Source organism: Mytilus californianus, unplaced genomic scaffold (genome assembly GCF_021869535.1).
Source record: "Mytilus californianus isolate M0D057914Y unplaced genomic scaffold, xbMytCali1.0.p SCAF_4, whole genome shotgun sequence".
NCBI lineage: Eukaryota > Metazoa > Mollusca > Bivalvia > Mytilida > Mytilidae > Mytilus > Mytilus californianus.
In genome coordinates this window covers 104,039,249-104,056,209 of record NW_026262690.1, presented here as the reverse complement: position 1 = coordinate 104,056,209, position 16,961 = coordinate 104,039,249, and the positions used below count along the sequence as shown (strand labels likewise).

At 31.0% G+C, this 16,961-nt stretch overlaps 1 protein-coding gene across 1 annotated transcript; it reads left to right on the top strand.

Annotated features, from left to right (window-relative positions):
* The first annotated feature begins 516 nt into the window (after positions 1–516).
* On the top strand, positions 517–15,774 carry LOC127738958 (cytoplasmic protein NCK2-like). Its single transcript, XM_052250457.1, has 3 exons — positions 517–829; positions 7,564–8,596; positions 9,176–15,774. Exons 2-3 carry the CDS (start codon positions 7,586–7,588, stop codon positions 9,380–9,382), a joined length of 1,218 nt encoding a protein of 405 aa, XP_052106417.1. The 5' UTR covers positions 517–829; positions 7,564–7,585; the 3' UTR covers positions 9,383–15,774.
* Positions 15,775–16,961: the final 1,187 nt, after the last annotated feature.

The window sequence follows — 16,961 nt, the reverse complement described above, 5'->3', positions numbered from 1 at the left end:
AATCAATCGACCAAAACTTACCTGTATTATTATTGATCTATGTTTACACCTTATACATTATATATCAGTATTGTTAAAACTATTAACACTGAGGAAGGCCATTTGTTGAGCCGAAATATTTGCAATTATTGTATAATTTATATCATCTGTTCAGTTTTTCCATCTTTGTGCGATGATATTCAACACTTTTTAGTGTTTTGTTTTCCATCTATTTATCGGTATTGTTACACAATCTTTTAGACTCATATATATATATGTGTCTCTGGTTTATAACTTTATAATCGACATCAAGACCGAGAGGCATCTAAGTGTGTCCACACTTTTTTATTTCGTAACGTTATGAATTGAAATTGGCATCTAGCGCTTTCCCGTCTTCTCACTCTCAAACGTGCCCCTACATCTATTTCTATTATCACATCTTTTCGTAATAAAATGCAGATAGAGGCATCCCCTTTTCATACAGCTTCCCGCGATATTTTTGCTCACGCGCATGAATCTTTAAATGGGTGGGACTATTTTACTCTAATCAACATGGCTGACCATAACACCGACTTTACTTGTCAAAAGAATACCGCAGATATGAAGTTTTTTTGAACTATCTAAGAAACTATTGGAGTGACTATTCAACAGAGGGTATAGAAAACTGAATCTCTTCGAGTAAAGTTCCAATAATATTGACACAGAAGGACATTTCGCGATACTTCCTACCGTTGTTCTGTGGGTGACTCATCTCCGAGATATCGGTCATGGAATAATAAATGAAGTGAGATAATGAAGGAAAACCAAAAACAATGCTAACTGTCAAAGTCTAAAAAATCTGAGTTATTAGGTAAGATGTATAGAAGGTTATTTAACAGATACATTGTAATTATACAGTTTTTACTGATCATGACAGCTTATTTCAAGTATAAACATTTGTTTTATGTTCTCTAAAAGCCAGTCATCTGTTGATTGTTGACTCAACTTCTTAGATGTTATCAGGATATTTCATACCCATAGATTGGGTGTTAACCTAGAAGATGGAGTATGTATAAGTGTTATAGTAACATGTACAGTAAATGTACAGTGTCAGTGTATATCTATAATTTGGTACCGTCCCACCACTGCACTTAGAGCAATAAGTTGCTGTGTAAGAGGTTAAACACACACAAACGACCTATACTTTGGTCCATACTTGATCAATGTACAAAATCAACCAATTAAAGTCTGGTCTGATAATCATTCCAAGTACTTATGCTCTAAATAGGACGGGTGTACTGGTTTACCTCTGTGGCGTCTGTGTGTCCATCTGTCCATAAGGCAATTGTGTCACATATTTTTCTGCATTTGTGCAAGTCATACATGTAGCTTCTTGATACTTGGCACTAAGCTTCATCTAATTATGCCATACTGTGTGACATGTTTTGCAGTTCCATCAATGTTCTACTTCCTGTTAGCCAAAAACTTGTATTGTTGATAACAAATAGGGTATATTTACTACACCAATCAATGTCTTTTCACAAATGCTCAAGGACATAATATTTCAATAATCCAAAATCTAATAGAAACATTCAAGAGCTAATCATGCTAATCAAACCAAAAAGAACATTTAGTATTGCCAAATCTACTTTGAGCATTGACAATCTGTTGGATAGCGGATATATCTTACATTTGTAAGTAGAAGATTGCTGTAATGATTGAGCAGTTAATTAGCAGTCTTCACAATAGACTTGAATCTAAAGGCTGAAGCTGAATTTTAAGAAAATTTTAGTTAAATTATATATGCCTGTGGAGATGAATTTTACTGGCCCGACAGGAGTTTTACAAGCCTGGGCTGGTGGGCCTGTGGTTGAGCGTGAAGACTGAACTAGTGGTAACCAGTCAGTACTTTCTGTTTCAGTGGTTTCTGTTGTAATTTATAATTACCCACTTTATCTTTTAAAGCTTTTGCTTTGGTATTTTGTTTTTTATCTGGGTAATTTAATTTTTCAAAGTCTGTGTTCTTTTTCTCAGTAAACTGTAATAGTCTTCTTTGTTTGTACATTTAAAGTCGCATTTGGATACATTTTTGGATATGAGAATACACATGTACTGATGGTCTTTAAATTTGGTGATCCGCTATTACATGATGCATAATATCAGGTTATGAACCCATCAACAGATTTTATCAGAAGTAACATGAAAGGATGTTACTTGAGGATTGCAGAGTTCTTGAAATTTGTTTGTAATTTGTCTGTCCAAAATACATTTTCAAGATTATGTCTTGGCTTTCAGTGACGAGTCCCAGCATTATGGATCATTGATACTTGAATAACTTTTTAAATAACATCATATTCTGCCATTAATGTTGCCTACTTTAAAAATCGTCGTTGCCAAAAATTTCTTGTGCAGTATTTTTGTTATATCATGTTGCATGTACATGTCCATGTAAGTAATGAAGCATACCAGCTTTCTACAGAAGGGTTCAGTAAACACCAGCATGGATGAATTTAATAGTCTTAGATACATGTAACAAATATATTGTACACCTACATGTACATTTTACATGTACCACACTTACTGTTAAAAAATGTGCAGTTTAAAGTTTTTTTTAGTAATTTGGTGTCCATGTCCACTGTGTCAGACTTAATGTATCAAAACTTGCCATGATTACAGTTGTTCTCCTTTATATATTTTGCTAAAAAATTAATATTATATATATTCAAGTGCAACAACTTGTTGTCCTTACATACATGTACATATATCAAATTGATGGTAATTATACAAAATAATTTATTTTCATTAAGATGTAGCTACATTTACAAATTGAAATTTTTGATTAACTTTATATGTTGTTTGATTGTTACAAAAATGTATACCCTTCTTCCTTTTTCTTCTGGTTTACCTCCTTTTGTCCCATGATTTTTTTCTCAGTAACTTAAAGTCAGGGCTTCCTAACAAAGTCATCAAACCATCAAAATTTGCAATGTTTAACATATAGTTAAATGATACTAATGTAAACTAGAAAGGAGGGATTCTCTGATGAATTCATTTAAAACATATTTTTACTTGAAATCATTATAAAAGAGAAGTGAAAGGTACCAAAGGGACATTCAAACTCAGAAGTTGAAAAACAACGCCTTCGCTAAAAGAAAAAAAACCAACAGACAACAGTACACAAAACACAACATAGAAAACTAAAGACTGAGCAACACAAACCCCATCAAAAAGTGGGGGTGATCTCAGGTGCTCTGAAAGGGTAAGCAGATCCTTCTCCACATGTTGCACCTGTCATTTTGCTCATGTAAGTACAAACCCGTGAGAAATGTAATTTGGTAGGTCACATTCGTGGAAAAGGGACAGGATTGTAGTTACAACAATTGGAACATATCCGTTGTCATCTGTGAAACAGCATAACGTCAACCAAATCCTAAAATGATTTATATCAGAAATATATACATGTTTTTTTTTCTTTTTCATCCACACAGTGACACTTAAGTTAGTCATTCTTGATTATGGAAAGAATTGCAGTTTCTGAAATGTAAACCCAAATTTGTCTACTATTCAAGGTTAGGTGGAAAAAACTGCTCCTTCAATATTTACTGCTGTTTCACAAATAAACAAGTGATCAAGTCATTTATAGTCAAATTTGTTATTGTTAAAAATCTCTAATGGGAAATGTGATATTTGGTTTTTCTGTTTTGGCAATTTCTGGGACTAAAGTCTGTGATTGTCTAAGAATTTAACACTTTTACATCATAGGTTCAACCTACTATGTAGAACATACATGTATATGTAATTGTTTACATAGCTTCATTTGAACTTTGGTGGATAGTTGTCTCATTGGTGATCATACAACATCTCCTTATTTTTATATATGTACATGTACCTATGGTATTGTTAATTTGTTTTTTCGTTCTGAATATTTGCCACTGGACATTAGGCAAACATCAATCAGTCAATCTTAATTCAATATAACTATACCATTTTATATATATATATGTATATGCCTCGATGGTCTGACAGTCTCGTGGTAGCCTGTTCGCCTTAAGTGCGGGAGGTAGTGGGTTCGAACCCTGGCAGGGACATACCAAAGACTAAAATTGGTATTTGCTGCTTCTCAGCTAAGCACACAGCATTAATAAGGAGTAAGAGCAAAGACTGGTGGGCTCAGAGTCAGAATGTGTCTGGGTAAGGTGATGTGTCTTCCTGCCGGCTGTTACCTTGTACATGTGAACTAGCACGTTAAAAATCTGCTCAGCGTGTCGGTCTAGTACAAAACCAGGTTAATATTCATATTACATAAACATGTGCTCATCATGAATATGCATATTAATTTGATGCTGGACGTTAAGCAGCCATCCATCATCAACATAAATATATATAATAATATATATGAATTTTAGCTACAATGTACTAGACATGTAACCTGGTCTAAAATGAAACATAAAAACGTTTTTGTATTTTGTACAAAATTTAAAAAGTACACACATCATATTGAAAACTGAGATAGGTACCGGTAGTCATTAAAAGCATCTTATTAAATGCTAGTATGTAACTACTTTATCATGGGAATAATAATAATAATAATAATTCTTTATTTAAAGAGGGTTACACAGTTAGCTATAACACTAATCTTCCCTGAGGCCCACACTGGACGTTAAGCAACCAACAATCAATCAATCAATCCCTGAGGCCCTCATGAAATGCAATGAAATATAACAAACAAACAATTTACCAAATAATCAAACTAACACACACATATAAGAAAAATCAAATAAGAAACTGTTATGAAATACACAATTTTCAAAATAGGTAAAAATTATGAATTCATTTAGTATTGGCATCATTCATATTATACCTTAACAATATTTAAAGTTTAAGTAAGTGGGAAAGTTATTATGCATATAAAATAGCACTATTATTGCTTTTCTTCGTCTTGAGGTTATTGAAAGCACTAAAACATCATGTTACAAGCAACAACTTTACAATTTGATGCTCTTTATATGGACTGGAAGGACATGAAAAGTTGGTTCTTAAAAAATTATTCTATATACAAATCATGGAAATTTGGCTTAAAAAAATTTAATAATTTTTCTCAGCTTAACATATAAAAAAAGATTTTAATGCTTTAATTTGAAATTTTCTTAGAATGTATCTTGTCTTTGGTTTTATTTGAAATAGAGCCTCAAGGAAAATGTCTAACCTTTAGTGAAGAAATGAGCAGGTCTTGTTCAATTTTAGATATTATTTTGCAATATACATGTTCATGTAACACATTTGAGACATGTACATGTAATCACCAAATAAGTTCAAACATCAGACAGTTTCCTGTCAACTAGAAGGGAAAAATTAAAATAAAGAAATGGTCAAACAATTTTACATGGATTGCAAGTCTTCAGATTTTTGACTGGGCTTGACCAGTATCGTTATCTTATTTTTACTGGTCTTTAAAAAAGGTCTTAGCAATATCCAGGTATGTTTGGAATTATCAGTGTTTTATATACATGTAGCACTCAGCACTATCATTATCTTGCAGACTTTTGTGCAAGTAGTGTGGCGATGCTATTTGTAAACCAATAAAAAATAAATGCAGTATTTTAAAGGCATATATTTTTTTTCATAACATATTATAAAAATACATCTTTGTTTGAAGAATTCTAACCCATCATAACATTAGTTGTTTTTAATAGAATATTTGATCACAGCAGGACTCGAGTAGTAACAGTATTTGATTACACAGACAAATTTCTTATCAGTGATATGCTGGAATTTCAATCAGGGATAAAAACAGATAAAAACTTGTTTCATTTCCTGTTTTCTGTACTATGCATCACTGTGTAATCTTGGAGAGAAATAGTGCAAATGATTAAAGCTTCAAATTCAACCACCTGATAGTTGGTAATTGAAGAAAAAATGTGTGGTTAAGTAGAAAACAGAAAAAAAGATAAAATCTTGTGTGCATATGTGTACATTTATTTTTGTCTGAAAGTCTCCATCTTTTTTATGCTGCAATTTATTAAATGTCAGTGAATGAACGTTCAGTGGACATCTATTCATCATAACAATTTCATGGGGAATGGAAACTAATTGCAACAGTAATTAAATGGTGCCGGTTCTCATGGAGATTTAATCATTTATTAGTAGCATAGTACTACACCTAGCTTTATCCAGAAAATTTAGCTACAAGGTCAGAAATTTTTATTTACTGGTACATTGTAGTGCCAGTATGGAACATGTCAAGTCCAGCTTACTCAGATTCATTATTAGTCCATTAGACTTTATCTTCCTTTATCATAATGTACCTAATCTTTTTCGTCCTTTATAACCCCTTTAACAAAATTACTGCTATAACCAAGAGTTTTCCTTTATTCTGACACCTGCAATCAGTAATATGGAACTGTTTTGTGGTTAGAAAAGAAGTCAACAGAAAAGGGACTTGTAGTTGTAAAGAAATTCTATCGATTCATATTAAAGAGGAGATTTTTTCATTAGCTGTATGCTATATATTAACTGGTTATTAACCTTAATATGAAAATAAGAAGATGTGGTATGATTTCCAATGAGACAACTCTCTACCAAAGACCAAATGATGTAATAGTAATTATAGGTCAACATACGGCCTTCAACAATAAGCAAAACCAACATCTTATACATTGTAGTTCATTATTTGTTTTCAAGAAAGGAGTTTTAACTCACTGTTAATGGTGTGTAAAGATATTTACACCCTTTTGTCTTGCTTAGATGCAGTTGATTTTATATTTGCAGGATTTCATTCTCTAAATTTCTCTGTAAATTTCCTTTTTTCTTGCAGTCACATAATGCTACCATTTTACATTTATTTTTTCATGAATTTAACATATCCAAATTTTTTAATAAAACGAGAAAGAGAAGACACTGAAATTCTACTTGAGTAAAAATCAATAGTCAAAAGATTAAAAAATGATGGTAACTCATATAAAATCTCCTAATATCTCTTTCGTATTTAACAGAGAAGTCTGAAAATCTTGTACTTTAAGCATTACAGTTTTATACCAGATAATAGTGTATTAATATTGATATTTCCCATAAAATGTTGTTGTATGGAATTTAGGTCAAAATCCTTGTATATATATATCTTATTATACATACTTATATCTTTATAGATAGTAATTATGCCACCCCCAGAGTGAAGCTATCACAGTTTTTTGCTTTAATAGTGCATTTAACATGTTTAATAGATATTTATTTTGTTATTAAATGTAATTTAGAAACTAATATTGCAGACAATCAAATTTTTAACTAAATATACATAATATATTCAATACATGTATGTGCATTTTCACGAGAAATATTTTTTGTTATTCCACTGGTGATAATATACTAGTAGGCAAATCCACCGTCTTATATAGATCTAAAAAAAGAGTTAAGATCAGTTAAAAAAAAAGGAAAACTTACAATCTGCTACACCAATCAAAACAACGAACAACACTTTAAAAGACAAAATATAAACCTGCCGTAAATTTAGTGTTGCAAAATGCCTATTTCCACTCAATATTTCACAACTGTAGCATTACTGAAGGTAAAATATCTAATAGAAATTAAAATGCATATTTATCATTTCAGTGATGTGAAACACAACATCCGGATGCCAGCAGCAACTATGAATGAAGAAGGTCAGCAAGTCGTTGTTGCAAAATATGACTACAAGGCTGAAAATGCACAGGAATTAGATATAAAGAAACATGAAAAGCTGGTTTTGTTGGATGACACTAGGGAATGGTGGAAGGTGCAAAACAATCGTCACAAATCAGGATTTGTTCCCTCAAATTATGTTAAAAAGTCGAAACCTTCGAAGATTTTCTCTAGCCTCAGAGCAACTCTTGGAAGAAGAAATAAAAGTGATACAAAATTGACTTCACATAGTCCTGTGGTGAGCCGCAACGGAGATACAGGAAGTGATCAAAATAGTACGAGTAGTGACGTTCAGATTTGTGATCCTCAGCCTTCCATTGTCAAATTCAATTATACTCCTCAGAGGCCTGATGAATTAGGATTGACCAAAGCTGAACAAGTGACAGTGTTAGAAAAGTCAATTGATGGGTGGTGGAAGGGTCGTAAGAAGGATAATAGTACAGGATGGTTTCCTTCAAATTATGTAGACATTATTGAACAAAATGAAAATAGTTGTCCCGTGGAGTATTCAACAGCTGCAATGTTGGAACCTCGAATTCAGGAGCAAGAGACTGTTGTTGCCCTTTATGCATTTACTGGTACACAATCAGAGGAACTCACGTTTGAAAAGGGAGAGCGACTTGTGATTTTGGACAAACCGTCAGAGGACCCTGATTGGTGGCGTGCTCAGAATGAACGTGGAATAGTTGGGCTGGTCCCACAAAATTATGTTCAGGTTTTAGAAGACTGTGAAACTGCCAATAGCCACAGTTCTTCAACACCACAGTCCCAATCAACTAGTAGTTTATCGAACACTTCTAATCTCTCAGTTGTTGGTCCAGGAAGTAGAAAACAGTTTCGTGTTTCTGGTCCACTTGCAGATAAAGACTGGTATTATGGCAAAATAACACGACAAGAATGTGAGGAACTTTTGAAAAAGTTTGCTCAGGAAGGAGATTTCATTATACGTGATAGTGAATCTGCTGTTAGTATTTGTTTTAGTTTTGAATGTGTCTGTCTTCATGAGGAATCCAATATTTAGGGTTGCCTCATACCACCGAATTTAAATATGAATGAGAACATAAATTTTCTTAAGTGTTTAGTTTGTTCACAAAGTTTCAAACATATCAACAAAACACCATAAAACAAAAATTAAACAAAATGCAGTAAAACAGAAATTAAACAAAATACAGTAAAAGAAAAAAAATTAATATGATAACAAATAATATTAAAACCATGAGGATATCATTTCCATATTTAGAATAAAAAATATGGACTAAGAATACATTTCAGAGTATCTATCAGATGGCAGATATTTTATCATTGAATATACTTAAAGCAGAACCACTTCACACTCAATTGAATGATCAACAAACTTATGTCATAAACATTACAGAAGGAATATTAAATTTCATTGCCATTTTATTTCACACACAAGACAGTAATCTAAATGCTCCTAAAAGACCTTACGACTAATACTGAAATAGCTAGTTAACAACATGAAATATGCAAGATAATTTACTTGTGGGAGTTTCTAAATCTTTATTGTCTCTCTTTTTTTCAGAGTGGAAACTTTACCGTCGTTTTAAAAGCTGCAGAAAGGAACAAGCATTTTCGTGTTAATGTGAACGATGAACAGTACCAGATAGGTCAACAAAAATTCTCGTCACTTGACCAGTTAATAGAGCATTACAAGAAACATCCGATCTTTAAACAGGAAAATGAAAAGTTGTATTTAGTCAAACCATTCATTATGCCGTCAGAATTCTGACGGTACATTATTACTGTATTTATGAAGCATTTTTTTGAATTTTTTTAATTAATTATTAAGTGCAAAAGTATTGGTCAATCATAACATCTTAATCATTGTTCTAATTTGTTTCTGAGATTTTAACCCATACGTGAGAATCCATAAAAAAATAGTTGACCTAAATTTTCATGTAAATTGTTATATTTTCTGTTTAATGCATTTTGAATCAACAAGGTTAATGTTGATAGTATATTTACACAGAAACAAGTTCTGCAAAATGAAACGGTTATCACAAAGACCATTTTTATGTTTGTTTCATACTTTTTTTCTCTTTCTCACTGTTTATCTATTAACTGTTGAAATAAAAATTGTAATGACAAGATATAAGTAAAACAAAGGTAATTTTAAACGAAAGAAGCATGCACAGTTCCACTAATTTTGAAAGCAAACAATTTTATTTTTTTTAAGTCCCCCTTTTAATAACAGTCTAAATAATTTAAGGATTATGTGCCCTTTTTGTGTTTTTTTGTTTTTTTTTTAAATTCATTTCTAACACTGACAAACAGTGAATTATGATAATGTTTATGTCCCAGCTAGCATTGTGTTTTTCACTCTATATCCATCCTTTAAAGTTTTGGTTTAACAATGTTAAAGGTAGTTTATCATGAAAGTGGTAGTCAAATCAACATTAAACTTAGAACACGTTCATGTTCATTATGATGTGAACTATTTCAAATAATAAGATTTTGCAGTTCACTAAGATGGAAACGTAATGGTGTGAGCGTGGTATGACATGATTGTGTCCTATGGACACCTAATTTTGTTTTTAACGCTATGCAATATTTTATGTTCTTACAAAGCACAATATTACGTAGGCATTTTATGATTAACTGTTGAAGCTCTCATTTCTTTGCACTTTTGAACTTGCTTAAGAAAGTGAAGGGGGCACATAATCCCTATTAAATCAGATGCAAGAAAATATAGGATACGTTGCATGGGTAGAATGCTAGATTTAAAAGGTTTCATGTAATTTTTTTTAATAAAAAAATGGCCGTTTTTGGTAGTTCATGGAAAGAATCAATTTACCAACTTCCTTTTTTGTAAAGAGATTAAGACTTAGTTTGGGATGTAAAAATGTTAGCACATGCTACCTACTTGTCTGATAATTTGGATTGTATGTAGAAAAGGTTTTGAAATACTAGTAAATATTATCTTTAAAAATACCTAGCTAGTGACCCAGACTGAAGCAAAAGGATATAATTTGAATTACCTCCCTTGGGAAAGTTGTATTGTGAGATCACAAAAGAGAGGTGAAAGATACCATAGGGACATTCAAATGTTAATTCATAAGGATAAGTTCACAGAAGACATGTGTCATGGATTTTGAAGTCATATTGTGTCACTGTTAAGGTAAATAGAAGGAAAGAAATCAAAGCCTAAGGTCCTACCCTCTACTCAAAAATTGTCTTATTATCCCTTTTTATTAAGAAAAAAAATTAAAATTTATTTTGTTGTTCTGGTATAAGGTTTTCAGGCCAAAAATTTCAACAGAGGTATCTGTACCTACATTTGTAACTCATCTAAAAATTTCAAAATTGGCTGGATAAGTGTAAGAATTATTCCTTGTTGACTTATTCATTTTAAATTGTGGCTGTAAACATTAAAATGTTCCTGTTGTGTTTCTTTCACTATTTGTTTGTTACCATGCAGCTTTAGTGAATTTAGCTTCAACCACTCCAACTTTGGGAGCGGGCAATATATCTAACCTGTCCACTTTGTCCACCCTGTGAGTGAATGTGCCATTTCATTTGTTTTATCAAATAACTTGAAAGTAGAATTCTTTGATATAAGCAATTAAGCAATTTTATGCAAAATTGAAACAAAATAAGTGATTAAAACATAAGTTGATGGGTGAGAAAAGCAAAATCCACACAAGTTTTAGTATAAAACATTTTAGATTTTTCTCATATTTATCATACATGTTAATTGATTTCTCTACTCTCCTTATGAAATTAAGCCATTTGAAGAAAATGCTTTTTTTTCCCGTTTAAATAGCCAATATACAGTAAAATATATCCATACTAAATCTCTGTAAACAGGAAATCTGTCAAAGCTGTCTGTATTATACTAACCTGTATATTCTAAACGTCTGTTGAAAGAACAGGATCTTCAATTTCTAAAAGATTTTGGTACATGTATAGACAGTTTTCACTGTATTTCATTATATTCTAAATCATGATCCAAATTGTGCATGCAAGTTTTATAGGTTGTAAAATGCATATTTGTTAGATTTTTTTTTTCTGGGGCTCATATGTCATTGAGTACAGTCTCCATGTTCTGAATTTTAAACCAGCAATTCCATAAAAAGATACACATTTAATCATATTTTAAAGATTTTGCATTTTTCAAGTAAATTTGAAATTTATATTTAAATACTGTTATAAATAATGTACCAGTAAAATCCATTAGAATAATAACCATTGGTATTTGCTTGTCAATATAAGTATAGGAAATAGACTTAAAAAATGAAAGTATGTTCACAAACACTTTTATCCTCTCTTTCATTTTAATTGCCAATTTGTTGATAAAAGACATATTTCAGCTTAGTTCACCAGTTAATAAATATTCTTGATGTAACTTTTGTTGATATGTCAAATGAGGTAGAATCCAAGTGCATTTTTTCATGGTATACAATATTTTTTGGGGGGTCTCAGCAAAATGCAAAATTAAAACAAAAAATAACATTATAACTTATAGGATAAACTGTGATACTATTAAGTACCTTAGCTGAGAATTTGGACAACACATACATACATGTAGTTATTGAAAACTTATTCATTATTTTTATGGTACATGTACTAAGAGATAAATGTAGTTGTGTGTCATTGTGTTATTGATTACATTATGATATAAATACTGTAATTTTAGTGAGTGTAAAAGTGCAAATTTTCATTGGGGTTTTAATTTCGTTTATTCTGTGGATAGATATTATTCATGAAATAAGAATCGTAAAGAAAAAATTTCTTTAAAGAACGTTATTTTCTCCAACTTGAAACCACAAATATTTTAAACCCCCACAAAATCATTTTAGAAAATAAACCACATTTTGAAATCCACAAAAATAGAGGTTTCTTTAGTATGTTAATGCTGTAATTTATGCGCATGAATAATTACGTAATGATTTTCACTTTTGATTAATTGTCAATTTAATACACCGAAGTCAATCTGATATGAGTTATATTTAAAATCAAATTCCATCCGTAACTGTATTGTGACACAATATTTCTAATATATAATTAACATTTATTCTCAACATTTAACAGGATTAAAATACAAATTAGCAAATCAGCAGTGATTCTTGCACCAAGCACATATATCCTATATCAGTGCATGATTGTACCACATAACCCTATGTGTTTACCATTTATTTTAAATTGCTGAAAAAAGGTTTCAGCATCATTTCTAGTTGAAAGTGTCAAGCCTAGAATTTTGATTATTTTTAATTTCCTTTTAATATTAATCTGTGAATTTAAATTCCTGGAAAAGTCTTCTTTTAATCATTGGAAATTGAAATTCTGACATAAAATTTTTATTAAATGAATGCATATAATTTGTTTTATTATCCAGAATGTTTTAAAAAAATGTTAAGGATTTATGTTACTGAAGATATATATTTTAGAAGTTTCACTTGCCACTATTACAAATATTGTCACATAACATGTAAAGGTTGTAATCCAGTTTAATACTTTTTTTAGTCATTGACTTCTGTTACTACAAAATGTTTATATACTACTCATACTAGTTACTATGATGAAGGTTGTCTGCACCCACTTTGTATCAATATTTCAATGCATATCAATACAAAACGGATCAATCTAATTAACATTCGATCTCTAAATATCCTCTGTTAAATTGAAAATTTGAAAATTCTGGGAAATCTCTCATTTCTGTTTGCTCTGTCATATTTTTATAATTTTAAAAGAAAAATTCAACTGGTTTTATCTCCTTATTTATGGTATCTGCCCTGAATAATGGATAAAGCTAACAGCTGAAGGCGGAAGTAACTTTCTTTTTTTATTTTCACGGAAAAATGGAAGAGCTGAAGAAAATTATACAGCATACATGTACTAGAATAATAACTAATCTCCAGTGTGCAGCCTGGCATCTTTGATAATTTTTTTGAGTAAAATGTAAATGCCAGATTTCTACACATACTATTTATAGCTCTCCAGTTATCACAATGTGTTGAACCCTTTAAGAATTTTGGTACAAGTCTGCAAGTCACTTTTCAGAAGTGCAAAATGATAAGTTTGCTCAAACAAAATTGTTGGTCTATTTTTTCAAACAATCATCCAATAAGTCTCAAAATTTCTCCTCTTATTTTTAATTATTGATTCCAGATCCTGAAATAAACATTATCATTAAATCAGGAAAAGAACAATTATAGTAGTGATTAATTTAAGTTAATGATAGTGCTTTCCGGGATTTAAGGTTGAAAAACTTACATGAAGTGTGTGTCCTTTGTGTCAAGGGACTGGCATGATTCATATTTTTGTGCTAACATTTTTATTTACATGTTTTAAATTAGAAGCCTATAGATATATCATGCATCAAAAAATGTTTCATATTTTGTCGTCCATTGACAGTTGATAATTTTGCTTAAAGTAGTCCCGTGAAAATTGAGGAAGACCTCTTAATTGACATTAGAATATTACAGGGTTATGTTTTTGTTTCTGGCTAATATCTCTTGCAAATCTAAAAAAATTGTATTTCCATTAAAGAATAGATGTATGTATTTTTCAAATACCAATATTTTTTTATGCAATAATTAACCAATAATAAAGTTGATTACAGTTGTTTAAGAATCCAGCAAAAGTAAAGCATGCACACTAGAGTTGTAAAGTTCATAAGTTGTTGTGAAACATGGGTTAAATGTTTATTACTTATCTGGTAATATATACATTATAGGATTTATTTCAAAATATTATCTCCCCTTGCGAAATTTGTTTCTTTGTAGTTTTTCAGAAAAAAATCATTTCTGTGGCTTATCACAAAATTAGAACATTTACAATAAATATTCATATATATCTTTTCATACTCAATGTTCTGATTTCCAACAAAGCGACAAATGATATCGTTCAAATTTGGATTCAAATTAATTTTTATTACAGTCATTCAAGTTTTGTTCATTTACTTGGCCTTTTCAGTAGATCGTGATCCAAAATACTAATTTTAACCAACATATTCATGTGCCTGTCAAAAGTCAAGAATGTCATCAGTGGTTATCTTATGTCATATCTTAATTTTTGTTTGTTAATTGGAGAGAGCAGTATTAATGACAGATCTTTGATGGTTTTGAATTAAATTATTTCCGGTTTTATAAGGTTGAATAAATTGTCACATGGTCTTAACACTTTCTATTTTTCGAAGACCATATGTTGACCTGTAGATGACTTGGTTATTTTGTGTCATTTAGTTGCTGTATTTGACATACTGTATACCATATACCCCACATTATCTTTTATTTATAAACATGCTTACATATATAATTGTAAAAAACTTAAGGAAATCAGACATGGGGGTAAATGTTAAAGCGATAACAACCCAGCAAATAAGTGAACCAAACTAATCTGAGGTCTTGAAATGCTGTGTTTTCTCCAGAATTTTTTTAATTGGTGCAAGAAAAATGTTCTTTTCTGTTGGACTAATTTTTTACAAAGGTAATCTATAGTTTTACTATTAATGATAAATCATATTTATTAGAATGGTTATTTCAGTGTGTATTTCATATTCTGCTGGATTCTTAAATTAAACTGGCCTATTACAACAGAAGCAATATGTACATTAACTAATTCTTGCAATTGATCAGTTTCAATTTGAATTTTATGTTGAGCTATTGCAACAATTTACGGTATTAAAATTGATAATGCTCTGGTGGACTAGCTAAATTCAGGTGATTTTACCTTATATTTACAAGAGTTCCTTCCACCTGAGTAATTTTAGTTTCAAGGCCAGCGACTCTTTTCACAAAAAATCTTAGGATTGAAATTGATCATAAGTTATACTGAAATGTGTATGACTTACAAGTACTTTTACTCTTAAGATTTTATGTGAAAAGAGCCGCTGGCCTATAAGTCATTCAACTTTACTCAATATTTGTCTTGGAAACATCAAGTATTTTGATTGGTTGATTTCTGGATCTAAGTACGTTAACCTTACTCCAAAATTTTATGACAGTAAGGATTGACCTTTTTAAATACAATTCTTGATATATAGAATTGACCACATGCAAGAAAATTTGTTAACAGTTGTACACTTTCAGTTGTAATACTAGTCCATATTTACTACAGTTATACAGTTCTTACTTCACAGCAAAAGTATATTTGTTTTTGAATAAACATGTTTTAAAGAAAGTACCTATTGTTGTTTTTTTGTTACTGATCTTTCAGTTCTGTAACCAAGAGTGTGAAAGTACATATATGCATAGATTCAATTTTCATTGCTGCTGAAAATAATATGGAAAAATACCAGTTATTGTACTGAATTTGTATGTAAATCAAAAAATAATAATGTCCTTAATAAAAGTAAAACTATCCAATATCTGGATTTACTTTTATCTGGAATGGTCAAACCCAAAAATTTGATAGTTGAAGGCGTATGAATACTTAAATATTTGAGGAGCTATATGACCAAAGAGAACTAAAAAGAATAGCCAAATCCACACAAGGTCAACATTGCTTAGTATAATTTCTTCAAGTTGTCATTATTTGACATATTGTATTGGGGTACTAAGGGGTAATTGCAAATTTTTTCAGACAGTAAGTAAATTATTATTGTAAAAAAGGTTTCAATGTCACTTCCTATACTCCCCCTCCCCCGTGTCAGTTTCCACACATCTCTAGCACCACTTTGCCAATATAGACCTTTAAAATTACATTTTGATGATCTTATATGTATTGAGGTTACAAGATCTGAAGATCTCTGAAATTTTTGAGACACCATTCTTTAAGTTAGTTGTATGTGTTGCTTGACTAAGATCCAATAGTCTATTGACAGAAACAAATTCAATGGTCTCGAGTTAACTTGCTCACCCTGAGTACATGAGGTCATGAGTGCTATTCCATGCTAAATAAATCCAAAGACTTCAAAATTGGTGCTGTTTCTCCACTAAGCACAAAAAATTAAGGAGTAAGTGCAGACTTGTTAGCTCAGAATCTGAATAATATGTCTGGGTATAATGACATGTTTTCCTGCAAACTGTTACCTTGTGAACTAGCATATCAAAAAGTCTGACTCACACTGTGTCTGTCTGTAGTAAAGCAGGGTTCATATTTGTATCACATCAACATGATCTCTTTGCATGTAATAATTGTTACTCAATGGTAACACCAATTCATCATCATCATCATCATCATCATCCGATGAGGACTTATAATGGATTTAAATATTTTTTCGATGAATACACAAAGATGAACTGCCATGGTAAGGACAAACAAATATGGTCACGTTCTGTTGAATAAAGTTTCAAAGGAGGTGTTCTGCATTTTTAGCTCACCTGGCCCAAAGGGCCAAGTGAGCTTTTCTCATCACTTGGCGTCCG

Coding starts and splice junctions, on each gene's coding strand:
- LOC127738958 (XM_052250457.1), top strand. CDS start 7,586: ATGCCAGCAGCAACTATGAATGAAGAAGGTCAGCAAGTCGTTGTTGCA. Junction 8,597..9,175: donor TACGTGATAGTGAATCTGCT/GTTAGTATTTGT, acceptor TCTTTTTTTCAG/AGTGGAAACTTTACCGTCGT.